Genomic DNA, 27,373 nt, shown 5'->3' with positions numbered 1-27,373 from the left:
CGGAGGCTCCCGACCCTTAATAGAATAAGCCTGTACCACCGTCTGTCTGATCCATCTAGAGATGGTCGCAGCAGATGCAGGCAACCCCTTTCTAGGGCCATCCGTGATCACAAAAAGTGAATCCGTCTTACGAAACAAGTCCGTAGTAGCCAAGTATACCCTGATCGACCGAACCACATCCAAGGAGTGTAACGCAAACTCCCGAGGATGACTGGGCTTAGGACACAGGGAAGGTAGTACAATATCTTCATTTAGATGAAAATCTGAAACCACCTTAGGAAGGAAGGATGGATTCGGACGAAGAACCACCTTATCCCTATGAACCACCAGATATGGGGAACGACAGGACAATGCCGCCAGTTCTGACACCCTGCGTGCAGAAGTGATAGCCACCAAAAAGGCCACCTTCTGGGATAAAGTAAGCAAGGGAAACTCCCTGATATTTTCAAAGGGAGGTTTCTGAAGAACCGACAACACCAAATTAAGATCCCAGGGCGGTAAGGGTGCACGCACCGGCGGAGCCAGGTGTCGCACCCCCTGGATGAAATTCCGCATCAAGGAAGGAGTAGCCAGAGGCTTCTGAAAGAAGATTGCTAACGCTGAAACCTGACCCTTGATGGTGCTCAAGGACAGTTTCTGCTCAACCCCTTTTGCAGAAAGGCCAATATTCGGGCCACCGAGTAAGAACGTGGAGGGAACCCAAGGGATTCACACCACGCGATATAAGACTTCCATGTGCGATGATAGATCTTTGTGGAAGTCGCTTTCCTTGCTTTAATTAGAGTAGGAATAACTGAAGCTGACAACCCTTTGTCCTTCAGCACCTGGGTCTCAATAGCCAGGCCGTTAAAGCCAGTGATCGTAAAGCAGGATGGAAGATCGGTCCCTGAGACAGCAGATCCTCCCTGAGAGGAAGTCGCCAAGGAACGTCTGCGACCAGCCTGATCAGGTCGGCGTACCAGGCCCGACGAGGCCAGTCCAGAGCTACCAGGATAACTGGAATTCCCTCCACCTCTATCCTGCGAAGAAGTTTCGGCAGCAACTTGAGAGAAGGGAAGGCATACAGTAGCTGATACTGCCCCCACGGGGCGACCAGCGCGTCTGCGGCGTCTGCTAGAGGATCGCGGGAGCGAGCTACAAACCTCCGCACCTTCCTGTTGAGCCGAGATGCCAAGAGATCTACATTCGGGGTGCCCCAATGAAGGCACAGTTGGTGGAATACCTCTGGATGCAGAGACCATTCCCCTTGATCCAGAATCTGACGGCTGAGATAATCTGCCTGCCAATTCTCCACCCCCGGAATGAATACTGCGGAGAGAGCTGGAACAAATCGAAGAATGCTGGCCACTTCTATGGCCGCCAGGACACTCTTGGTGCCCCCCTGGTGATTGACGTAAGCCACTGCTGTGGCATTGTCCCACTGGATCCGCACCGGGCTGCCCCGGAGCTGCTCGGTCCAATGAATCAGACAAAGTCTGATCGCTCTCAGTTCCAATACATTTATCGGTAACCTGGACTCTTCCAGGGACCAGAGCCCCTGAGCAGATAATTTGCAGAAAATTCCTCCCCACCCGGATAGACTGGCATCCGTGGTGACAATCGTCCAGTATATTGGAAGAAATGACTTCCCCTGGCTGAGCATCGGAGACCGAAGCCACCAGACCAGAGACTCCCTGGTCCGCTCGCTCAGTTGGATCCGATTGTCCAGGGAATCGGGATTCCGGTTCCATTTGAGAAGAATCTCCTTTTGAAGGATTCGGGTATGGGACTGGGCAAATGGTACTACCTCGAAGGAAGCCACCATCAGACACAGGACCCTCATGCAAGTCCGAAGGGAAGGCCAGTTGACGGACAGTAACAACTGAATCGTTGATTGAATCTTCTGGAGTTTCTCCGCAGGGAGAAACACTTTTGCCAGGGATGTGTCTAAAATTAGACCCAGATATTCCAGCCTCCTGGTGGGAACCAGAGATGACTTCTGCAGGTTCACCAGCCACCCGAACTCTTGCAAAGAGATCATGGTGATCTCCAAGTTTAGCAACAGAGTCTGCGGAGACTCCGCACGAAGCAAAAGATCGTCTAGGTAACCTAGAATCGATATGCCTCGCTGTCGCAACAGCGCCAAAACTGGGGCCAACACCTTTGTGAAGACCCGGGGAGCCGAGGCGAGACCAAAGGGTAACGCCGCAAACTGATAATGGTTCTCTCCTACGGAAAAACGCAGGAAACGCTGATGTCCTGCATAAATGGGAATGTGAAGATAGGCATCCTCGATGTCTATGGACGCCAGAAAATCCCCCTGATGCAGGGAGGCCGCTACTGTGCGAATGGACTCCATCTTGAATTTTTGTACCCTGACAAAAAGATTGAGTGCTCTTAAGTCCAGAATTGGACGCACCTTGCCCTCTTTTCTGGGTATTATGAATAGGTTCGAATAGAACCCCTGAAAACGCTCTGTCCTAGGAACGTGGACCACCACTCCTTGTTGCATCAAATCCGTTACTGCCCTCCGCAAAGCTTTTAAGCGATCCGGGGATAGTCGAATATTGGAAGGGAAGAATCGCACTGGTGGAAGTGATCGAAACTCGATCTTGTATCCCGACCGTATGACTTCGCGAACCCATTTGTCCGGGATTCTGGAAAGCCATGGATCCGGAAACCGGTGAAGACGTCCCCCCCCCCCAGATATGGGTGGGGGCGCACCTTCAGGCTTTAGTGGTCTTATCTTCAGCTCTGGAAGAACCGGACTTTTGTTTACCCGACCAGCGCCCCTTGAAACCCCCTGGAGGGGCTTTGGAGGACTTTGTCTTATCGCCCGCCCCCGCGGGGCGAAAAAACTTTTTATGAGCGGAAAAGGAAGGACCCCGTCTAGGACGAGGTCCTTTACCCTTAGTATTCTGTGGCAAAAAAGTGCTTTTGCCCCCAGTGAGATCCTTAATAATCTCATCCAAGGTGGCCCCAAACAGGCGATTCCCTTGAAAGGGGAGATTAGCCAAAGCTTTCTTGGAAACCTTGATCCGCCGACCAGCACTTTAACCACAACACACGCCTGAGGACCACTGCTGAAATCGATACACGCCCCAACAATGGAGTGGCGTCCAGAGCGGCGTCACAGACAAACTGTAGCCCTTGTATCATCTGCTCCAGCAAGTCCGATACTGCCGGGGGGATACTTCTCCCCTCTAGGTCACGGCGTAACAACTTGGTCCATTCTGTCAATGTTTGTGAAACCAGACCAATGGCAATCACTGGCCTAAAGGCTGACCCTATCAGGGAAAAAAATGGAGCGGGATAGCGCTTCCACCTTACGCTCCACCGGATCCCTAAAGGACGGAGCGTCCTCCAATGGGATAACAGTAGCTTTATTTAGTCTGGAAATCGGTGAATCCACCAATGGTGGTACCGTCCATTTCTTAAGTAGAGATTCCTCAAACGGATAGCGCCTAGCAATCCGTTTGGAAATACCAGGGGTCCGCTTTGGACGACCCCATTCCTCTTTAATTATGTTACCAAAACATTTGGGCAAGGGAAACACCTTCGCCATCTTGGTAGGTTTGAGAGTACCAATGGGAGTTTCAATATCAGCTACCTCTGCCGGTGTAACCTCAAGTCTTAAGGTTTCCCGGACAGACACAATTAGTGCATCCACCAACGCTTCTTCTTGTGCTATGGCGGAAGCAGAAACGTCCTCCTCACTATCTGAGGAGACGGTACACGAGACACAAGCCCCCGAAAAGGGACCTGCAGCCGCAGCGACAGGCTCAGAATCTGTATCTGATATATCAGATGAAATAGGGGTAGGCGGGGGTCGTTTCTTCGCCCCCCGTCCCTGACAGGCCACCTCCACCCGGGATACAAAAGACTCCAGGACCGCTGATAATGCATCTATAGTGAGTGGAGAGTTGGAGGGTCCCGTGGCCACCTCGAGGGGATCAGGTGGGGATACATGTGTCGCAGGGTCCATGGCAAAGCCAGGCACCTGTCAGCAAACAAATGACAAAATTTGCAATTAAAGAAAAAACTTTTTCTCTTTAAGGTAATCCCTCAGCGCAATAGCGCCGCTCAGTGACCACTTGCCTTGGAGCCTCCTCAGCGAGAGAAGAGATACCCTCAAGGCTTACCACCTGATGCACAAAAGTTCCTATCGAACTGCTCTCAGCGCTGTCTTTACAGGACAGGAAGTCTTGTGGATTAATTTACCCGGGTAAAGGAAGCGGCCCCGCCCCTTCCGACACTTCCACCGCTGCTCCACGAGTCTGGGTGGATCCAAAATGGCCACCGCCATAGCGGGGGACATCTGGGCTACGCCAAAATGGCGGCCCCGCGTGGCCCACGATAGCATGGCGCTCCGCGCGCCGTGACCGCTCTGCAGCCGGCCGAGTTACATCGGTAACTCCCACGGCCTCATACCTGACCCCTTTAGACTGACGCCTGATGGCGTCCTGGGTCCATGCTGCAGCCGACCGATCGCTCCAAAAGCCAGTGTTCCATGCTGCAACCGATCGAACCACCGGTAGGTATCTGACAGTGAGAATGACTGCGGTGCCATTCCCATCCCTGACAACCTCGAAGGGATGTTGTTCCGTGCCCCTGACAACCTTTAGCGATTGAACGGTAAGTGTCTTGACAAACTGTGTGACCGAGTTACTAGTAATGCGGCCCCATACTCCACCTTTACACCTTTGACTTGACTTACAGGATAGTAAGCTCTTGAACCAAGCCTCCTGGAATCTTTACAGGACAGGTCTTACTTACCAACCTTATATCGGTGGGGAAGATAGGAGGAGTATGTTTACCGGATAAAGGGGAACCCGGGATTATGAGGGTCCGATTATCCCACGGAGGGGCCCGCGTCCACCAGACAGAGGAAGAGGAGGAACATTCTACTTACCATACCGAAACCGGCGGGCACAAACTCCTGACAGAACCCCTCTTCACTGTAGCTGGGGGGCTGTTGGCCAACACAGACGCCGCGACTCCAATACAGATTGGTTGTAGGCGTCCTGGCGAGATGTTTAACTCGCAGGGCCAGTCCCCGACCAGTGGGACTATGTCGCGGGCCGACCCAGCGCGAAGCTAGGGCCTGCACGCGTTCGCAAGCCGGCTGGGGTGACCACTGGATTTCAATATCCAGCCCGTCTCCCAGCTCCAGCATAATTGCTTGCATGTGTCGTGGCCGACCCAGCGCGGAGCTGGAATCTGCACACGCTAGTAGGCCGGCTGGGGTGACCACTGGACCTCAACATCCAGCCCGTCGCCCAGATCCGGCATAATTGCTTGAATGTATCGCGGCCGACCCAGCGCGGAGCTGGAATCTGCACGCGCTAGTAGGCCGGCTGGGGTGACCACTGGACCTCAACATCCAGCCCGTCGCCCAGATCCGGCATAATTGCTTGAAGATCTCACAGGAACAACTGGAGAAAAAAGCTAACTAAAAAGTATTTATCTAAAAAAAATCTTGCCAGGGCCGAAGATCCCAGCAAGGAACTTAGGTCCTTACTCCTGACTAGACAGAAAAAAACTGACATCCTGTAGCAGAGAGAGAGAGGATATACCCTCTGGGACTGCCCCTAAGGTGTGGCCAAGAACGTTTTCCTCTGCCTAGTGTCCTACTCCTGTAGAGGGCAGTATAACCCAATTTGATATTAATCAAAGAGGACTGCGTCTGTCAATGAGCGACAGAGAAATATATATTAATAATATATTATGGTGTTACCAGATTTAATCCTTTATTAGATACATGATGGATATTATAAGATGGATATGTGTATTATGAGAGTATGGACAAGTTTATATGATGATTACTCTTAAATATAAAGAAATCATCATTTAATTTTAATATACTGGTTAGAGGTGTTGACCAATGACATCACCAGTTAATGAATAAGATGTCCCAACCAATGGGGATGAAGTTACTCCCTCTGGGTTTAACTTATGGTAATTTTAATAGTCCTTTGTTCAATACCATATAAAAAAGGGGAACCCAGATGTAACACATAACGTTACACAACATACATTACACATACAACACACACGCTACTACAGCCATGCATAGACTCATCTATACAGACTCCATCTTGCTCCATCATGTGTCTGAAACTTGGAAGGACGCCAAACGAAACTCCTCCCTAACTGGCCACCATTTTGGGAAGGCAGCCATTTTAAGGACTCTGGTAACGACCATTCTAAGCTAGCAGCCATTTTAAATATGGTAAATATAGCTTGCTGTGTTATTTGATATTGTTTACAAACGTTTATTACCTTCCTTACATGTGTTACATTTCATGCTAAAGGGTAACGAGATTACAGTCCCAGCCGTATTAACCATATGTAGATTTTTCAATAAGAGCTGATTTTTGCTTTTTATACATTTTTATTAATATCAGATTTAGCGCATATTGGCGTATTAGTCTCACGTTTTGCATAGCCTATTCTTGCTTCATCTGCAGTGGAGTGACTATCGGCTGCGCATTGCGCAGACAATTGTGCTCTGATTATATAGAACATTAATTTATGGTTTATACCAGGGTTTCTCAACTCCGGTCCTCAGGGCACACTAACAGGCCAGGTTTGCAAGAAAACTGAAATACATCACAGGTGATTAAATTTGCTGCTCAGTGATTGCAGTATTCTAGTCTGCATCTCCCCAAGGTAATACTTAAAATCTGGCCTGTTGGTGTGCCCTGAGGACTGGAGTTGAGAAACCCTGGTTTATACTATACCTGGAGAAAACATAATCTTGCTTTATTTTTACTTTCATTATTGAGCTACAAATCACATTGCATTTATCGTTTAAGTTAGTATTTTATGTACAGTTATCTTTTTGTGTCATTTCCAGTTTGATCATTTATTGTGAATACATGTCTTGTGAATAAATATTCTTATATATTCCATACTGTAGACTGTTTTCACTAAGATTGGTATATGCTTTTAAAAAGAAATGAATCGATAAAAAGAATTCGCTACATATTTATTTGTGGAAATAAGTGGAGATTCTCCTACCTCACAGATCTTTGCTTATTTACATAAAGAGACACTGTTATATTTAGAGCAGTATAAATATTGTGACAGGATGTTTGGGCTGAGGACAGAGTGAAGGCAGCACAATGTCTTCATTCAAATGGAAATCAGAAACCACCTTAGGAAGAAATGACTGATTAGGTGGAAGTACCACTTTATCTCTGTGGACCACCAGATAAGGTGAACTGCAAGACAACGCCCCCAGTTCAGACAACCTGCGGGCAGAAGTGATAGCCACCAAAAATGTAACCTTCTGAGATAATGTAAGCAGGGGAATCTGTCACGGTTCTCGCCATGGTTTACAGACAGCCAGGCGTGGTCACCGTTAAGTACCTGACATGGGATTTGAACCTGTGTACTTTGACATTCTGTCCTGTTAACCTGCCTCTGAGCCACAGTTCAGCTCATATGTATCCAGTCTTGTTAATCTGGTATTGCCTGCAGCACTAGGGGGCTGGACTTCACCTGAGTGTGCTCTTGCCTATCATTGTCCACCTGAAGCTAATTGCTCAATTAAGCAAGCTATAAAACACTGTCTCTCACTGAGAGCATTGTCAGTTCATTGCTGATCCTTCCTTGTTCCTGTGTTGCTGATTCTTGTTCCTGTTTGACAGACTTTGTTCCTGTTTCCAAGCGTGTGTTCCAGACCGTCCCCGGCTTCCATCCTTACCTTCGCTCCCTGTTGTTCCTGCGACCTTATCCGGACTTGTGTCATCCAGTGACTCCTGTTATTCCTGGACTTCCCTTCCCATTGTATTCCTGCCGGTCCTGCTTATTGGAGCACCTTCCCTGCCAAGCCCCCGTGCACAAATTCACAGCCCAGGTGGCTTTCTTACCTGGTCACCTTGGACTGTGGATATCTGCAAGGGTGAGCGTACATCTCTGCGTTACAGACTCCAACAAAGGTAAGCCTTGTGACAGAATCTCCCTAGTGTTCTCAAATGGAGGTTGTTGAAGAACCCATATCATCAAATTCAGATTCCACTGAGGTAACGGGGATTGTCTCGGGGGCGCCATATGACGCACCCCCTGAATAAAAGTGTGAATCAGGGCATGCGTAGCTAAAGGACGTTGGAAAAACACAGCCAAAGCGACACTTAGCCTTTGATAGTGCCCAAAGCCAAAAGCTGTTCAATCCCTTTTTGAAGAAAAGTCAAAACCCTAAGCTACCGAAAACGAGGATTCACACCATGAAATGTACAATTTCAATGTACGATGATAAATCTTCCTGGAAGTAGACTTCCTGGCCTTCAAGAGTGTAGGAATCACAGAGTCAGAAAGATCTCTATCCTTCAATACCTGGCTTTCAACAGCCACGCTGTTAAAGCCAGCAACTGTAAAGCAGGATGGAAGATCAGCCCTTGAGACAGCAGATTTTCCCTGGGAGGAAACCTCCATGGAGCATCGGTCACTAACCTTGCGAGGTCTGCGTACCAAGACCAGCGAGGACAGTCTGGGGCCACTAGAATGACCGGAATCCCTTCCACCTCTATTCTGCACTGCAGCTTCAGTAGGAATTTCAGCAGAGAGAACGCATAGATGCTGACCCCATGGTGCCCACACCATGATCTCTGCCACCTCCTGGGCTGCTAAGACACTCTTGGTGCCCCCTTGATGATTGATGTATGCCACGACCATGGCATTGTCCGATTGAATCCCGGACTGGGCAACCTTGCAGGTGAGCCATCCAATAACTCAGGCAAAGCTTTATCGCTCTGAGCTCCAAGACATTTATCGACAGCTTGGACTCTGTCCAGAATCCCTATGCGCAGAAAAGGCCCTCGCCAAAGCGGAGTCCAGAGTCAGGCCCAGAAAGTCCAGTCTAATCGAAGGTATCAGAGCAGATTTTTTTAAATTGATGTTTCAACCGAACTCTTGCAGAGTTTGGACAGTGACAGTCAAGTCATCCAACAGGGCTGAGTGAGAGTCCGCCCTCAATAGGAGATTGTCCAGCTAGCCCAGTACCAAAATCCCCTGCTGGCGCAGTAATGCCAACACCAGAGCCAGTAGCTTGGTAAAAACCTTGGTAGAGGCGAGACCAAAGGGTAATGCTGCAAATTGATAATGCTCCTCTCCTATAGCGAAGTGGAGAAAACGCTGGTGTCCAGCGTAGATAGGGATGTGTAGATATGCATCCTTGATATCTATGGAGGCTAAAAAGTCTCCCTGGTGTAGGGACACCACTACCGTGCGAATGGACTCCATTCGAAACTTCTGTACCCGCACAAAGCGGTTCAAAGCCTTGAGGTCCAGGATCGGACACACTTTGCCTTCCTTCCTGGGCACAGTAGACAGGTTTGAATAAAACCCTTGAAAACTTTCCTGAGAGGGAACCTGCATAATCACCCTTTGCGACCGCAGATCTTGTACCGCCGCTGGGAGATCCCTAAACAGTATGGAAAAAGGCGCAGATTGGACGGGAAGAACCTGTCCAGCGGTTGAGACCGGAATTCGATCTTGTACCCTGATCGGATTAATTTGTGAACCCATTTGTCCAGAAACAAGAAAGTCCATGGTCCAGAAAGAAGCGAAGACATCCCCCCACCCCAGAATCGGATGAGGGCACCCCTTCATGCAGACAAAGATTTGTCTGTAAATCCGGATTGGCCTGTCGATTGGCCTCGATCAAATTCCTCGATTGGCCCAGAGGAAAGCTGATCCGTTTTCAAGACCTCTTTTAGCAACTTCACCCATTCAGTGACAGTCTGCGACACCAGAGTGGTCACAAAAATTGGTTTCAATATGGAGCCCACCTATCACATGTAAATGGTGGGACAGAGACTCAATCCGTCTATCAACGGGTTCCGTAAAGGCCGGGCATTCTTCCTCCAGGACCACAGTAGACTTATTCAGTCTGGAAACTAGATGTTCCACCTTTGGTGGCACGGTCCACCACGTGGAAACCTTATCCGCGAAGGGATAACAGTGTTTAAAATGCTTGAGCACCACTAACATGTGCTAAATGCCCCCCATTGTTCAATGACAATATTGTCAAAAAGATCCAGACGGGAACACTTTGCCCAACTTCTGGGATTTGCAGGTGCAAAAAGACATCTGCGGTTCAGACACTGTAGAGTCATCCGCCATTTTTAAAGTTTCTTGCACTGAAACTATAAGTGCTTCCACCAAAGTGCTTTCCAGCACAGCGGCTGACGAAGACAGGTCCTCTTCGCCATCAGAATGCGATGACACAGAGCCACCAGGGTAGGATACGTCTGCGGCGGCCACATCAGCCTCTGAATCTGAAGATACAACAGAGGGAGGCGAAGGCAAAGGGCGCTTACGGCTCGTGTTTCTTTTTAACACTAAATCCACTTTTGACACTAGGCTTTCCAAAACTGCTGTAAGAGCTGACGGGGGCTGCGACCCAGAAGGTTCGGGTTGCAATGAGTGGGTTTGTAGGTGAAATTTTGTCCTGGGTCTCCATGTGCACTAAATTTAAAAGGATGTAATGTCAAATCACAAAAACGCAATCGCACTGCTGCTACAGCGGTACTGCAAGTCCCAGCCTAACACAGTCTGTTAGCAGTGTGTGTGAGGAAACCCACAGGAGACCCCAAAAAACGTTACCAAACCGATCAGAAGGCTTGCCAGAACGATCTGTACAGCAGAGAGAAACGATGCGACACAGGAAGTGAAAGCACCTGGGTCATGCCTAGTGTGTCTGAAGCCTTGCCTATCCTGTCCAGCACCATGGACCACAAGAAAATGGCTGCCCCATGCATTCCTATGGGCAAGATTTAGAAAATGGCTGCCCACCCATTACAATGAGGAATTCTGACATTATTGTAGGGCAAGTCTACAGCAAAATGGCAGTCCCCACGGCGCCATGTGGTCCAGGACCCCCAAGGGGGGGTCACTGACAAAAGCCTCGGATGGTCCCCAGGAGGGAACCCCACCAGAAAATCTCCCCCCCCCCCCACAGAACTAATGCAGCGGCCGCAATATAACTGCCCCCCAAAGGTAGGAACCTGTGGTGGAAGGGGGGGGGGCAGCTGAAGGAGGGGGCTTGGTATGTCCGAGAGGCCAGGGGAACCGAGGGATACCCTAGGGTCGGACTATTCCAAGGAGGGGGCCCACGTCCACCCCGAGACCGCCAGATAAATGGACTCATGTCTCTCATTTAAAGTCCCAACCTCTCTCTTTTTTATATAAATTGACAGATAAGCTTAAGAAATACTACAAATCACATATAAATTGTGTACGGTAATTAGAAATAACAAAATAAACAAAGATCTGTAAAACCTAGACATCTAGTGCATAATGGAAATCTAATTTAAGAAAATATGCAGACTGGTATTGCTTTCCTGTTTTGAAAATGCTCGTTGACTAGCTGTCTTGGTGATCCATAGTCTTTAATGCTTTTTTGAGTCACTTACATAACAATAAGTATGTAAATTTCATTTTCTTTGTTTTTTACTTGTTTCTTGTCAGTAATTCTATCAGAGACCATCAAGCAACTATTTCAAGAGGAGATCAGAAAAAGGGAATGTCCATATTGCTCTAAACATGGTTTTTATTAAAATGAGGCAATGCAGACTCCGTCAAGGAATGTAAACTGTGAAAAGAAGCTGTACAGCACTGACATCTAGTGTGTAAAGTGAGCATTGTAGAATATAAAAAAAAAAACAATCTACGAAAACAAATATAACGTTGTGTGGAATAGTTCCCAAAATGATTAATTCCTAAACCTTCAATTTTTCAATGAACGCTCTTAAGTTTTAAAATAAATAAAATGTAATTATACATGGATGATTAGCTATAAGTGTAACAAGGCACACATTGCCACACAAAAAACATTTTAATTAATATGGATACTGCATTACCTGTCTCTTTTTCCTTAGGTCCCTTTGCTTTCCAAAAAACAAAAGCAGTTTTAAGCCAGGGCACCATCTTTTAAATTCCAGCTCCCATTTAAGAAGTTTGCAGCTTCTCACCACAATCAGATGAGGACCCCAATTACCTGAAAAAAGATTAGAAAGATGATAAACACAAGCTCAACATTATCACAGTACCCTCTTTTTTCACCACCATTGAAGACTGTGTTCTACTTTCATTTTTTGATCACATGAAACCAAATATAAGGATACACAGTGTTTAACAGGAACTGTTTTGCATGAATGAATCTTGAACTGGGAAGCTACAATTCTGCACAAACATATAATCAATGATTATATATATATGTATACAGCAGGGCTTGACAAATTTGCCTGAAATCTAGGAGCCAGCTAAAAAAGTTAGGAGCCAGTTTTTTTTTAGTGCCGGTGTTCCTTGAAAAAACCATACCCGTGAGAAAACCATACCCTCGTCACTTCCGGAGGGTATGGATTTCTCACGGCAGTGTGTTTAACGTTATACTTGCCGCCGTTACATTAAAACAGCTCCTCTGCACTATGATTGATCTCCGCTCCTCTCCCTGTCACTTCCCTGATCTGGGGTAATAAATATAAAAGCGGATCACGGAGCCGACATTTACATCTCATACACCCGCCGCCGCTTTCATATTTATTAGCCCACATCAGGAAAGTTACAAGGATAGGAGCGGACATGTCTCATAGTGCAGCCGCGCTGTTTTATGTAACCGACGCAAGTTTAACATTACTTTCACTACCGTAATTATTTCATACCTTCTGAGCATGCGCACTTGCCATCTTCTCTTCCCTTCCACGATGTTTCCGGCTCTCTGAGCATGCGCACTCCTTCGCTGCTCAGCTGTTTCTCACAGGAACTGACGAGGGTATGGTTTCTCCACGGGGTATGGTTTTCTAACGTTACACCGGTTCACACTCATGCGGCTGCGGCGATCGCATGTAATATCGGAGCGCACTGCTCCTTCATTACATGCGATCGGCTGTGCGGTGCGAGTTTAGCCATACACTTTGTATGGCTAAATTCGCACCGCACCCGCAGCAAAGACGCACAGGACCCTTTTTTGCAGCCGCATCAGGATCGGATCGCACAGCGGTTCACACTTGTGCGATCCGATCCTGTGCGAACTGCAAGATCGCAATGCGATCAAACTGGGGGTGTCGTTAAGATTACATTGACACCCCCAGCGTATCGCATATGGCAGTGTGAACTGCCAGGGGTGCGTTTGCGATGCGGGAACACGCTGCGAATTCACAGCCTTCCCGCATCGCATAAGTGTGAACCGGGGCTTACAACCAAGCTTTATTTAATAAAACGGATACTAAATTTACAAATAGGTACGACTAGAACTCCACTCTCTTCTATAGCGCAATTGGATGGAAACAGACTGTCTGTCTCTTTCCATCCGATGCCATCTGATCCGATCCACGGGATGGATAGAAAATAGAACCACCATCCGTCTGTTTTTGGCGGACAGGATCAGATGGCGGCAGATTACTGCTCCATAGAGGAGAATGAAGGGTCCGATCAGGTCTACCTGAAAAACTGACAGGCGGACCTGATCAGACAGCCCGTGTGAAAGGGGCCTTCGGCTGTGGCACGGTGATGAGGAAAAAAAAAAAGATTATATATATATATATATATATATATCATTTATATCATTTTTTTTTTTAATAATAAGAATTGGAAAAAAAAAAAAGAAAACATTTTTTATTTTTTTTTTTAATTAAAAAAAAAAAGAAAAAATTATTATTTATTTTTTTACATTTAAAAAATAAATTAATAATAATAACCACACTCTCTGTCCAGTTACCTTTAAGCAAAGGTAACTGGACAGAGAGATGAAGCCTTAAAAAACTTCCCTCTCATTTCCTCTTTGGAAGGAGATGGGAAGGCATTGAGAGCGTGCATTACTCCCGGCCACCACAAGAGGGCGCCAGTTCCCCTAGCCTTTCTCATCTCACAGAAGAAGGCCGAAAAGCCGGGGCCTCAATTTTTGGACGGCGCGGAAGTCCGTGCACTCGAGGAGAAGGTGGGGGGGCGCAAAAGGGACAGGACACCTCCTGCAGGGCACCCCAGGCACCAGGTCGCTAATTCTAGTTGCAAATGCGACCTGGCGCCCGGGTTTGTCGAGCCCTGGTATGCAGTATATATATATATATATATATATATATATACATACACACACGCACATGCACACAGTATCTCACACAAGTCAGTACATCCCTCGCATTTTTGGAAATATTTTATTTTATCTTTTCATGTGACAACACTGAAGAAATGACACTTTGCTACAATGTAAATGTAAAGTAGTGAGTGTACAGCTTCTATAACAGTGTAAATTTGCTGTCCTCTCAAAATAACTCAACACACAGCCATTAATGTCTAAACTGTTGGCAACAAAAGTAAGTACACCATTAAGTGAAAATGTCCAAATTGGGCCCAACTAGCCATTTTCCCTCGCCGATGTCATGTGACTCATTAGTGTTGCAAGGTCTCAGGTGTGAATGGGGAGCAGGTGTGTTAAATTTGGTGCTATCGCTCCCACTCTCTCATACTGGTCACTGGAAATACAACATGGCACCTCATGGCAAAGAACTCCCTGAGGATCTGAAAAAAAAAATTGTTGCTCTACATAAAGTTTGCATAGGCTATAAGAAGATTGCCAAGACCCTCAAACTGAGCAGCAGCTTGGTGGCCAAGACCATACAGTGGTTTAACAGGACAGGTGCCACTCAGAACAGGCCTTGCCAAGGTCAACCAAAGAAGTTGAGTGCACATGTCATATCCAGAGCTCTTTGGGAAATAGACGTATGAGTGCTGCCAGCATTGCTGCAGAGGTTGAAGTGGTGGGGGGATCAGCCTGTCAGTGCTCAGTCCATACGCGCACACTGCATCAAATTGGTCTGCATGGCTGTCATCCCAGAAGGAAGCCTCTTCTAAAGATGATGCACAAGAAAGCTTGCAAAAAGTTTGCTGAAGACAATCAGACTAAGGAAATGGATTACTGGAACCATGTCCTGTGGTCTGATGAGACCAAGACAAACTTACTTGGTTAAGATGAATTCAAACGTTTGTGGTGGCAACCAGGTGGGGAGTACAAAGACAAGTGTGTCTTGCCTAAAGTCAAGCATGGTGGTGGGAGTGTCATGGTCTGGGGCTGCATGAGTGCTGCTGGCACTGGGGAGCTACAGTTCATTGAGGGAACCATGAATTCCAACATGTACTGTGACATACTGAAGCAGAGCATGCTACCCTCCCTTTCGAGATTGGGCCGCATGGCAGTATTCCAACATGATAACGATCCCAAACACACCTCCAGGACGACCCTGGGGTAAAGCTGAGGGTAAAGGTGATGGACTGTCCAAGCATGTCTCCAAACCTAAACACTATTGAGCATCTGTGGGGCATCCTTAAACGGAACGTGGACTCCAGTGGCAACCTGTGAAGCTCTGGTGAACTCCATGCCCAAGAAGATTAAGGAAGTGCTGGAAAATAATGGTGGTCGCACAAAATATTGACACTTTGGGCACAATTTGGACATTTTCACTTAGGGGTGTACTCACTTTTGTTGCCAGTGGTGTAGACATTAATGGCTATGTGTTGAGTTATTTTGAGGGGACAGCAAATTTACACTGTCATACAAGCTGTACACTCACTACTTTATATTGTAGCAAAGTGTCATCTCTTTAGTGTTGTCACATGAAAAGATATAATTATATATTTACAAAAATGTGAGGGTGTACTCACTTTTTGAGATAAAAATAAAAAATTAAAATGGGAATTTTGACTTACCTGTAAATTCAAAATCTTGGAGTGCAGTACAGAACACATGACTTGTAGTCATAGAACATCGGTTATATGCTGCAATCTTTAGGTGATTGGACACTGGCAAAAGCTTTGCTGGGAATGCCCCCAGTGCACCCACATAACCTCAGTCCCACTGTGGCACTCCACCAGTTTTAATCCAAGCAAAAAATGAGAGACTAAAAACGGGGGGGGGGGGGGGGTGTATCTGCATCCTGAAGCGTTTCCCCAAGATATAGAATTCACAGGTAAGTCAAAATTTCCCTTATTTCAATTGTATAGTATACACAAGATGTGTAGTCACAGACCATGAGACATTCCCAGGCAAAAAACTGAGGGGCGAGCAACAACATAGTAAATAGCAGGAAACAAGCCTACAGAAAATAAAGGTTTACGGATCCGTAACGCTCACAGTATTGACTTAAAGCACCTTGCAGCTGAAGCTTGCAACAGCAGGGGCATGGAGATCAACCTGGTAAAACTTTGGAAAGGTATGAACAGAAGAACTGGTGGCAGCCTTACAGACCTGTGAAACAACTGCTTGATGCTGAAATGCTTAAAGTGATTGTAAAGTCTTGATTTAAAAAAAAAAAAAAAAAAAAAAAAAAACATAATAAACATGTTATACTTACCTCCCCTGTGCAGTTGATTTTTCAAAGAGAGGCCCAAATCCTCCTATTCTCTGGTCCCTTTTCCCTGCTCCCCCTGGCCCCTCCCTACTGCTTAGTGCCCCCACAGCAAGCAGCTTGCTATAGGGGCACCAAAGCCGAGCTGCAGCTCCCTGAAGTGATAGCCACCAAGAAGGCAACCTTCTGGGACAACGAAAGCAGAGAAATCTCCCAAATGTTCTCAAAAGGAGGCTTTTGAAGAACAGATAATACCAGATTGAGATCACACGGAGGTAGCGGGGACCTTCTCAGAGGAGCCATATGGCGCACTCCCTGTATAAAGGTACGAAGCAAAGCATGCGTAGCTAACGGGCGTTGGAAATATATAGCCAAAGCCAACACTTGGCCTTTGATAGTGCCCAAAGCCAACCGCTGTTCAACTCCTTTCTGCAGAAAGGCCAGGGCCCTAGCTATCGAAAACAAGCGAGGGCGCACCTTCAGTGATTCACACCATGAAATATATGATTTCCACGTACGATGATATATCTTCCTAAAAGTCGACTACCTAGCCTTCAACAGCATAGGGATCACAAAGTCAGAAAGACCTCTATCTCTCAAAACCTGGCTTTCAACAGCCATGCTGTTAAAGCCAGCGACTGTAAAGCAGGATGGAAGATTGGACCTTAAGAGAACAGATCTTCCCTGAGAGGAAGTCTCCAAGGAGCATCGGCGACCAACCTTACTAGCTCTGCGTACCAAGACCGACAAGGCCAGTCCGGAGCCACCAAAATGGCCAGAATCCCTTCCACCTCTATCCTGCGCAGAAGTCTCAGCAGGAGTTTCAAGGGAGGAAAGGCATAAATTAGTCGATACTAACCCCAAGGAGTCGCCAGAGCGTCTGTGGCCTCGGCCAGAGGATCTCGAGACCTAGCTATGAATCTCTGAATCTTCTTGTTGAGGCGAGAAGCAAACAGATCTACCTTGGGATTCCCCCTACCGAACACCAATACACCGCCAACACAGGACTAGTCCTCCGAGGTGCCAGGGGCACCGAGGGAGCCCCTAAGGTCTGATTATTTCAGGGAAGGTCCCACGTCTGCCCCGAGAATGCCAGGGGTTTTTGGGGGACAATTTACTCACTGTAATGGAACCGCGACCAACACTGTATTTGTGGGCTTCCGTCAGTATATGGCTTCCTCCAGTCTTGAACCAACACAAACAATATACTATTTCCACTCAGGACTAATAGATAACAGTGATTCAATCAACCTGAGCCAATTAACTAGAAGACTTTCAGTCCTCAAGCTCCTGAAATACAATACACATTATCATAAATGTAAACACAGAGAACCCACCGTAAACTATAGATGAGCAAATCAGCATAATTTACAATGCGTGGAAGACAGGTGGTTGAGCTGATGCTATTAGCAAGTGCTAGGAGTGTGAAGCCTTATTGGCAATAGGCAGCTAGGCCCAGAGTCTTCATATATTCTTGGAGATATATTGTTGACAAATATTACTGTCTGTGTCCATTAAGTCCATCATAATAGTTTCCATTAAGTCCATCCATAATAGACACAGGGTGACTTACACATAAGAGGGGCCTAGGGACCTGAGACAGGGATTTCCCAACCTCTCCATACCTGTCCATACAGAAGCCCTAAAGCTTCTGTCAGCATTCCTCTTTAGCTAAGCCAGGACATACAATCAACGCTGGAAATGTACATATCTTAACCCGTACCCGACCGCCCTCCACAGTTTTACTGTGGCAGGCTGGCTCTCCTGCGAGAACCGACGTAGCTCTACGTCGGATCGCGCGCGTGGTGCTGGAGAGCGAGCACAGGTGCCAATCCAAGGGGCCGGCGGCCGCGATTGCTGCCGGGCACCCGCGATCGCTCCCCACTGGCCGCTCTTCTCTCTGAAATGATCCCAGAGCGCCTGTGATCCTTCTATATAGGATCACAGGTCTCTATGATTATTTCAAGGGCCCATCCCTCATACAGTTAGTAAGCACTCCCCTAGGCTCACACTTAACCCTTTAACCCACAGAGGTTAAGAAATGATAAGCTCAGAGTCCTGTCTACAAATGCTCGCAGTTTAGGTAAAAAAATCAATGAACTTGGGTCAATAATGGCATCTGAGAATGTAGATTTAGTGGCTGTTACGGAGACATGGTTTAATGAAAGAAATGACTGGGACATAACCATACCAGGGTACTCTTTATACAGAAGAGACAGAGAAAGCAAGAAAGGAGGAGGAGTGGCCCTGTATGTGAAAGATAGCATTAACCACTTTACCACTAGAGCATTTTGCTGTCTTACGTCTGGGCCACTTTTTGCGATTCGGCGCTGTGCGACTTTAACTGACAATTGCGCGGTCATGCAACGCCGTACCCAAACGAAATTAACGTCCTTTTTTCCCACAAACAGAGCTTTCTTTTGGTGGTATTTGATCACCTGTGCGATTTTTACTTTTTGCGCTATAAACAAAAAAAGAGCGTTTATTTTGAAAAAATAACAATATTTTTAACATTTTTTTATATGAAATTCCCCCCAAAAAAAGATGTAAAAACCAATTTTTTTTTAAATTTTTGGCCAATTTGTTTTCTGCTACCCATGTTTGGTAAAAAAAATCGCAATAAGCGTATTTTGATTGGTTTGCGCAAAAGTTATTGCGTTTACTAACAAAGGGAAAGATTTATGTCATTTTTGGTGTTTTTTTTTTTTTAACGAGTAATGGCGGCTATCTGCGATTTTTTTTGCGGGACTGCGACATTGCGGCGGACAGATCGGACCCTTGACTGACATTTTTGACACTTTTGGGGGTACCAGTGACATTACTGCAGTAATCAGTGCTATATATATGCACTGTTACTGTAAAAATGACACTGGCAGGGAAGGGGTTAATTTTATTGGAGAGGGAGGGGTTAATGTATGCCTGGTGCTTACTGACGTGTGGGGGGGGGGGGGGTGACTGTGTGAGACAAGGACAGATCGGATGTCCAGCTATGCTGAACAGTCCGATCTGTCACTCCCTGTCACTGAGGAGATCCGCCCGCTTGTGTTTACACAGGCGGGCGGATCTCCACACTAGATCCCCGACGATCGGGGCAGAGCAGCGGCGATCGCCGCTGCTCCTCCCCTGGCCCGACTCCCGCTGTGAATGAAAACAGCGGGAGCGCGCCTCCGGCGGCGCGCGAGCGCCGCCTACAGGGGAGGAGTCCGGCGACGTAGGTCTACGTCGTCAGACGGGAACGAGCCACTTTGCCGCAGTACTATTCAAGTACTCAGCGGTAAAGTGGTTAAATCTAACCTAATACAAGTTGGTGAGGCCAACATAGAGTCAGTTTGGGTTACGTTGCAGTTTGCTAATCATGCAGTAACTCGTGTAGGTGTGATATATAGACCACCTGGTCAGGTTAAAGAACTAGATGATCTACTAGTTGAAGAAATAGCTAAAATGACAATGAAAGGAGAAGTTATCATTATGGGAGATTTCAATCTTCCAGATATAAACTGGAAAACCAAAATAGCAAGTTCTACCAGGAGTACAGATATTCTAAATTCCCTACTGGGTTGTCTCTGCAACAAGTGGTTGAGGAGCCAACCCGGAGGCAGGCCATTTTGGATTTGGTATTCCCAAATGGGGATTCGGTATATGATGTCATTGTAGGCGAAACTTGGGATCTAGTTATCACCAGTCAGTGTGGTTTAATATAAGAACTGTGAAAGAGTCACACCACACAAAAACAAAAGTTTTAGATTTTAGAAAAACAGACTTTTCAAAAATGAAATTAGTCATAAATGAGTCCTTATCAGACTGGAACAGATTACATGGAGTCCAGGAGAAATGGGACTACTTAAAAGGTGCATTATTGAAGGCAACAGAAAATTGCATTAGACTTGTCAGTAAAAGCAAAAAAAGGAAGAGACCACTGTGGTACTCAGCAGAAGTGGCCCAAATCATTAAAAATAAAAAGCTAGCATTTTGTAATTATAAAAAAACCCAGAGCAATGAAGATAAGGAAATCTACAAAATTAGGCAGAAAGAGGCCAAGCAAGTTATAAGAACTTCTAAAGTGCAGGCAGAAGAAAAACTAGCTCAGTCTATGAAAAAGGGGGATAAGACATTCTTCAGATATATAAATGAAAAAAGGAAATTAAAACAAGGAATAACTAAATTAAAAACAAAGGACGGAAGGTATGTAGAAACGAATAAAGGGCTAGCCGACTGCCTTAATGAATACTTCTGTTCAGTTTTTACAGAAGAAAAAGAAGGAGAAGGACCTCCACTTGAAAGGATGACTAATGAATCGTTTGATGCATGTGTCTTTACAGAGGAAGACATTCTAAGATTGCTGTCTAAAGTGAAGACAAATAAGTCACAGGGTCCTGATGAGATACACCCAAAATTATTAAAAGAGCTTAGTGGTGAGCTGGCAAAACCATTAACCACTTAAGCCCCGGAGGATTTGGCTGCTAAAGGACCAGGGGTTTTTTTGCGATTTTTTACTGCGCGACTTTAACGGACAATTGCGCGGTCGTGCGACGCTGTACCTAAACGAATTTGACGTCCTTTTTTTCCCACAAACAGAGCTTTCTTTTGGTGGTATTTGATCACCTGTGCGATTTTTTGATCACGCGCTATAAACAAAAAAAGAGTGTAAATTTTGCAAAAATAACAATATTTTTCACATTTTTTTATATGAAATTCCCCCCAAAAAAAAGTAAAAATCAAAATTTTTTAACATTTTTCGGCCAATTTGTTTTATGCTACCTATGTTTGGTAAAAAAAATCGCAAAAAGCGTATTTTGATTGGTTTGCGCAAAAGTTATCGCGTTTACTAACAAAGGGAAAGATTTTTGTCATTTTTGGTGTTTTTTTTTTTAACGCGTAATGGCGGCGATCTGCGATTTTTTTTTTCGGTACTGCGACATTGCGGCGGACAGATCGGACCCTTGACTGACATTTTTGACACTTTTGGGGGTACCAGTGACATTACTGCAGTAATCAGTGCTATACATATGCACTGTTACTGCAAAAATGACACTGGCAGGGAAGGGGTTAACTTTATTGGACAGGGAGGGGTTAAGTGTGTCCTAGGGGCGTGCTTTCTACTGTGCAGGGACATTCCTATTGGTGTAAAAGCAAAGATCAACCGTTCTACATAGTAGAACGGTCAGATCTTCACTTTTACACAGGGAGAACTGACAGGCAGCTTGTTTACACAAGCTGCTCTGTCTTTCTCCCTTCACAGGAGCGATCGCAGTGTGACTGGCGGACATCGAGTCCGCCGGTCACACGCACTGACTTGCCTGTGAACGAGCCGCGGCGGGCGTGCGCCTCGGCGGGCGCGCGCCCGCCCGCGATAGGCTCGCAAGTCAGTGACAGGCGAGTGACGTACCGATACGTCACTCTGCCTGGCCGGGGCTGACCGCCGCAGTATATAGTCGTGCGGCGGTCGGCAACCGGTTAACAGATTTATTTAACCAATCATTAGTAACACAAGTCGTCCCGGAAGATTGGAAATTGGCAAATGTCGTGCCCATTCACAAGAAAAGTAGTAGGGAGGAATCGAGCAACTATAGACCAGTGAGTCTGACATCAATAGTAGGCAAATTAATGGAAACCCTATTAAAGGATAGGATTGTGGAACATCTTAAATCCCATGGATTGCAAGATGAAAAACAACATGGGTTTACTTCAGGGAGATCATGTCAAACAAATCTTATAGATTTTTTTGACTGGGTGACTAAAATAATAGACGGTGGAGGTGCAGTAGACATTGCATATCTAGATTTTAGTAAGGCTTTTGACACTGTCCCACATAGAAGACTTATCAATAAACTGCAGTCATTGAGCATGGACTCCCATATTGTTGAGTGGATTAGGCAGTGGCTGAGTGACAGACAACAGAGGGTTGTAGTCAATGGAGAACATTCAGAACAAGGTCATGTTACCAGTGGGGTACCTCAGGGATCTGTACTGGGACCAATTTTGTTTAATATCTTCATAAGTGATATTGCAAAAGGCCTCGATGGTAAGGTTTGTCTTTTTGCTGATGACACAAAGATATGTAAAAGGGTTGATGTTCCTGGAGGGAAACGCCAAATGGAAAAGGATTTAGGAAAACTAGAAGAATGGTCAGAACTCTGGCAACTGAAATTTAATGTGGATAAGTGCAAGATAATGCACCTGGGGCGTAAAAAAAAACCAAGGGCAGAATATAGAATATTTGACACAGTCCTGACCTCAGTATCTGAGGAAAGGGATTTAGGAGTAATTATTTCAGAAGACTTAAAGGTGGGAAGACAATGTAATAGAGCAGCACGAAATGCCAGCAGAATGCTTGGATGTATAGGGAGAGGTATAAGCAGTAGAAAGAGAGAAGTGCTTATGCCGCTGTACAGAACACTGGTGAGACCTCACTTGGAGTATTGTGCGCAGTACTGGAGGCCATATCTCCAGAAGGATATAGATACTTTAGAGAGAGTTCAGAGAAGAGCTACTAAACTAGTACATGGATTGCAGGAAAAAACTTACCAGGAAAGGTTAAAGGACCTTAACATGTATAGCTTGGAAGAAAGAAGAGACAGAGGGGATATGATAGAAACTTTTAAATACATAAAGGGAATCAACTCGGTAAAGGAGGGGAGCATATTTAACCACTTTCCCACTGGAGGATTTTGCAGCTTAAAGACCAGACCCCTTTTTTCAACTTGGCACTTCGTGACTTTAACTGATAATTGCTCGGTCATGCAATGCTGTACCTAAACGAAATTTACGTCCTTTTTTTCTCACAAACAGAGCTTTCTTTTGGTGGTATTTGATCGCCTCTGCGCTTTTTATTTTTTGCGATATTAATAAAAAAAGAGCGAAAATTTTGCAAAAAAATGACATTTTCAACTTTGTCTTTTAAAAAATATCCAATATACTCAATTTATGTCATTTTTTTTTGCCAAAATATATTTAGCTACATGTCTTTGACAAAAAAAAAATCAATGAGCGTATTTTTATTGGTTTGCGCAAAAGTTATAGCGTCTACAAACTATGGTGTAAATAGTGAAATTTACGCAGCTTTAATTTCTGACTGCCAATCTCATTTCATGAAGTGCTAAAATGGCGGGGCAGTACAAAACCCCCCCAAACTACCACTTTTTGGAAAGTAGACATCCTAAGGAATGTCCTGACAGGCATGTTGAGCTCATTGAATATTTCATTTTTTTGTCACAGGTGTTTGAAAAATGACTAAAAAAAATTTTTTTTTTTTTTTTTTTACACAAAGTTGTCATTGAAATGATATATTGCTCACACATGCCATGGGTATATGTGTAATTACACCCCAAAATATATTCTGCTGCTTCTCCTGAGTACAGGGATACCACATATGTGGGACTTTTTGGGAGCCTAGCTGTGTAGGGGTCCCCAAAAACAAATCACCACCATCAGAATTTCAAAGGGCGTACATTTTTCATTGCATTTTCTCACTACCTCTAACGGTTTAGGAGGCCCTGAAATGTCAAGATACCACAAAACCCCCCCAAATGACCCCATTTTGGAAAGTAGACACCCCAAGCTGTTTGCTGAGAGGCATGGTGAGTCCATGGAATATTTTATATTTTGCCACAAGTTTTGTGAAAATTACAATTTTTTTTTTTTAATTTTTTTTTTTACACAACGTTGTCACTAAAAGATAAATTTCTCACACATGACATGGGTATATGTGGAATGACACCCCAAAATACATTCTGCTGCTTCTCCTGAGTATGGGGATACCCCATGTGTGAGACTTTTTGGGAGCCTAGCTGTGTACAGGACCGCAAAAGCCAATCAACACTCTCAGGTTTTCTAATGGCGTAAATTGTTCATGTCATCTCTGCACTACCTGTCACAGTTTCGCAGGCCCTAAAATTCCAAGATAGCACAAAACCCCCCCAAATGACCCCATTTTGGAAAGTAGACACCCCAAGCTATTTGCTGAGAGGCATGGTGAGTCCATGGAATATTTTATATTTTGCCACAAGTTCCGGGAAATATATATATATATATATATTTTTTTTTTTTTTACACAAAGTTGTCAGTAAATGATATATTGCTCACACATGCCATGGGTATATGTGAACTGACACCCCAAAATACATTCTGCTGCTTCTCCTGAGTACAGGGATACCCCATGTGTGAGACTTTTTTGCAGTCTAGCCGAGTACAGGACCCCGAAAACCAACCTCCACTTTCAGGCTTTCCAAGGGCGTAAATTGTTGATTTCACTCCTGACTACCTATCACAGTTTCGGAGGCCCTAAAATTCCAAGATAGCACAAAACCCCCCCAAATGACCCCATTTTGGAAAGTAGACACCCCAAGCTATTTGCTGAGAGGCATGGTGAGTCCATGGAATATTTTATATTTTGCCACAAGTTCCGGGAAATATATATATATATATATATATTTTTTTTTTTTTTACACAAAGTTGTCAGTAAATGATATATTGCTCACACATGCCATGGGTATATGTGAACTGACACCCCAAAATACATTCTGCTGCTTCTCCTGAGTACAGGGATACCCCATGTGTGAGACTTTTTTGCAGTCTAGCCGAGTACAGGACCCCGAAAACCAACCTCCACTTTCAGGCTTTCCAAGGGCGTAAATTGTTGATTTCACTCCTGACTACCTATCACAGTTTCGGAGGCCCTAAAATTCCAAGATAGCACAAAACCCCCCCAAATGACCCCATTTTGGAAAGTAGACACCCCAAGCTATTTGCTGAGAGGCATGGTGAGTCCATGGAATATTTTATATTTTGCCACAAGTTCCGGGAAATATATTATTATTATTTTTTTTTTGTTTTTTTTACACAAAGTTGTCAGTAAATGATATATTGCTCACACATGCCATGGGTATATGTGAAATGACACCCCAAAATACATTCTGCTGCTTCTCCTGAGTACAGGGATACCCCATGTGTGAGACTTTTTTGCCGTCTAGCCGAGTACAGGACCCCGAAAACCAACCTCCACTTTCAGGCTTTCCAAGGGCGTAAATTGTTGATTTCACTCCTGACTACCTATCACAGTTTTGGAGGCCATGAAATGCCAAGACAGCACAACCCCCCCCCCCAAATGACCCCTTTTCGGAAAGTAGACAACCTGAGCTATTTGCAGAGAGGCATGTTGAGTATTTTGCAGATCTCACTTTTTGTCACAAAGCTTTGGAAATTGAAAAAAGAGGAAAGAAAATGCATTTTCCTGTTTTTTCTTCATTTTCCAAAAAAAATTAGAGCTGCAAAATACTCACCATGCCTCTCAGCAAATAGATTGGAGTGTCTACTTTGCAAATGGGGTAATTTGGGGGGGTTTTGTGCCATCTTGGCTTTTTATGGACTTCAAAAGTGTGATAGGTAGTAAGGAGTGAGATCAACAATTTACGCCCTTGGAAAGCCAAAAGGTGCGCATTGGTTTTCCGGGTCCTGTACGCGGCTAGACTGGCAAAAAGTCTCACACATGGGGTATCATTGTACTCAGGAGAAGCAGCAGAATGTATTTTGGGGTGTCATTTCACATAAACCCATGGCATGTGTGAGCAATATATCATTTACTGACAACTTTGTGTAAAAAAAAATAAAAAAATAAAAAAAAATTTTTTTCCCGAAACTTGTGGCAAAATATAAACTATTCCATGGACTCACCATGCTTCTCAGCCAGTAGCTTGGAGTGTCTACTTTGCAAAATGGGGTCATTTGGGGGGGTTTTGTGCTATCTTGAAATTTCAGGGCCTCTGAAACTCTGACAGGTAGTCAGGGGTAAAATCAGCAATTTACGCCATTAGAAAACCTGAAGATGTGGACTGGTTGTCGGGGTCGCGTACACAGCTAGGCTCCCAAAAAGTCTCACACATGGGGTATCCCTGTACTCAGGAGAAGCAAAAGAATGTATTTTGGGGTGTCATTTCACATATTCCCATGGCATGCATGAGCAATATATCATTTAGTGACAACTTTCTGTAAAAAAACAACAACAAAAAAAATAATAATAATTTTCCCGAAACTTGTGGCAAAATATAAAATACTCCATGGACTCACCATGCCTCTCAGAAAAAAGCTTTGGGTGTCTACTTTTCAAAAAGGGGTCATTTGGGGGGTGTTTGAACTGTCCCGGCATTTTATGCTCAATCTTAGCCACACATCACCCACTCTTCTAACCACTTGAAAATCAAGCCTTTTCTGTGCCTTTTTGTTTACATGAAAAAATATTTTTTTTTTACTAGAAAATTACTTTGAACCCCCAAACATTATATATTTTTTTAAAGCAGAGGCCCTATAGAATAAAATGGTGGATGTTGCAAATTTTTTTGTCACACGGTATTTGCGCACAGATTTTCCAAACGCAATTTTTGCGAAAAAAATACATTTTTTTTTAATTTATTGCACAAATACACTATATAATTCCAATTTTTTTGGTAAAATTTAAAAGATGATCTTATGCCGAGTTCATAGACACCTAACATGACATGCTTTAAAAATTGCGCATGCCTGCGCAGCGGCAAAAACATACGTACATTTTTAAAAACCTTTAAAAGTCTCTACAGGTTACCACGTTAGACTTACAGAGGAGGTCTACTGCAAGAATTACTGCACTCGATCTGGCGATCGCGGCGATACCTCACATGCATGCTGCAATTGCGGTTTACATATGACACTAGACCACCGCTTGCGTGCGCCATTGCGCGCAAGCACCGGGGGAAAGGGGGGGGGCTCAATTTTTTTTTTTTTTTTCTTTTTTCTTTTGCTTTTTTATGTTATTTTGACACCTTTCCTTTCATTTTTTTTTTTTTTAAATCATTTTTATTGTTATCACAGTGAATTTAAATATCCCCCATGATAGCAATCTGTGGTGACAGGTACTCTTTTTTTAAAAAATTGGGGTCTTTTAGACTCTAGATCTCTCCTCTGACCTTAACGCATCTGACCACACCAAAATTGGTGTGATAAAATACTTTCCCAATTTCCCAATGGCCCTGCTTATTTCTGGCGAAACAGAAGTCATGAAATGCTCGTAGCCTCCGGCATCT

General features: G+C 44.9%; 1 protein-coding gene across 7 annotated transcripts in view; it reads right to left on the bottom strand.

Annotated features, from left to right (window-relative positions):
• The window catches only part of LOC309562087 (E1A-binding protein p400-like), a 512,144-nt gene that overhangs the window by 285,052 nt on the left and 199,719 nt on the right, over positions 1–27,373 (bottom strand). For all 7 annotated transcript variants that reach the window (XM_082266206.1, XM_082266208.1, XM_082266207.1 and 4 more), the window contains one exon: positions 11,847–11,983. In XM_082266206.1, coding sequence (XP_082122332.1) covers positions 11,847–11,983 — 137 coding nt within the window. The remainder of the gene's footprint in view (positions 1–11,846; positions 11,984–27,373) is intronic.

The sequence above is a fragment of the Pelophylax lessonae genome (genome assembly GCF_965119305.1).
Source record: "Pelophylax lessonae genome assembly, chromosome: 1".
Classification (NCBI taxonomy): domain Eukaryota; kingdom Metazoa; phylum Chordata; class Amphibia; order Anura; family Ranidae; genus Pelophylax; species Pelophylax lessonae.
Note: the sequence above shows the minus strand (reverse complement) of the source record. Positions and strands in the feature narration are given on the sequence as shown.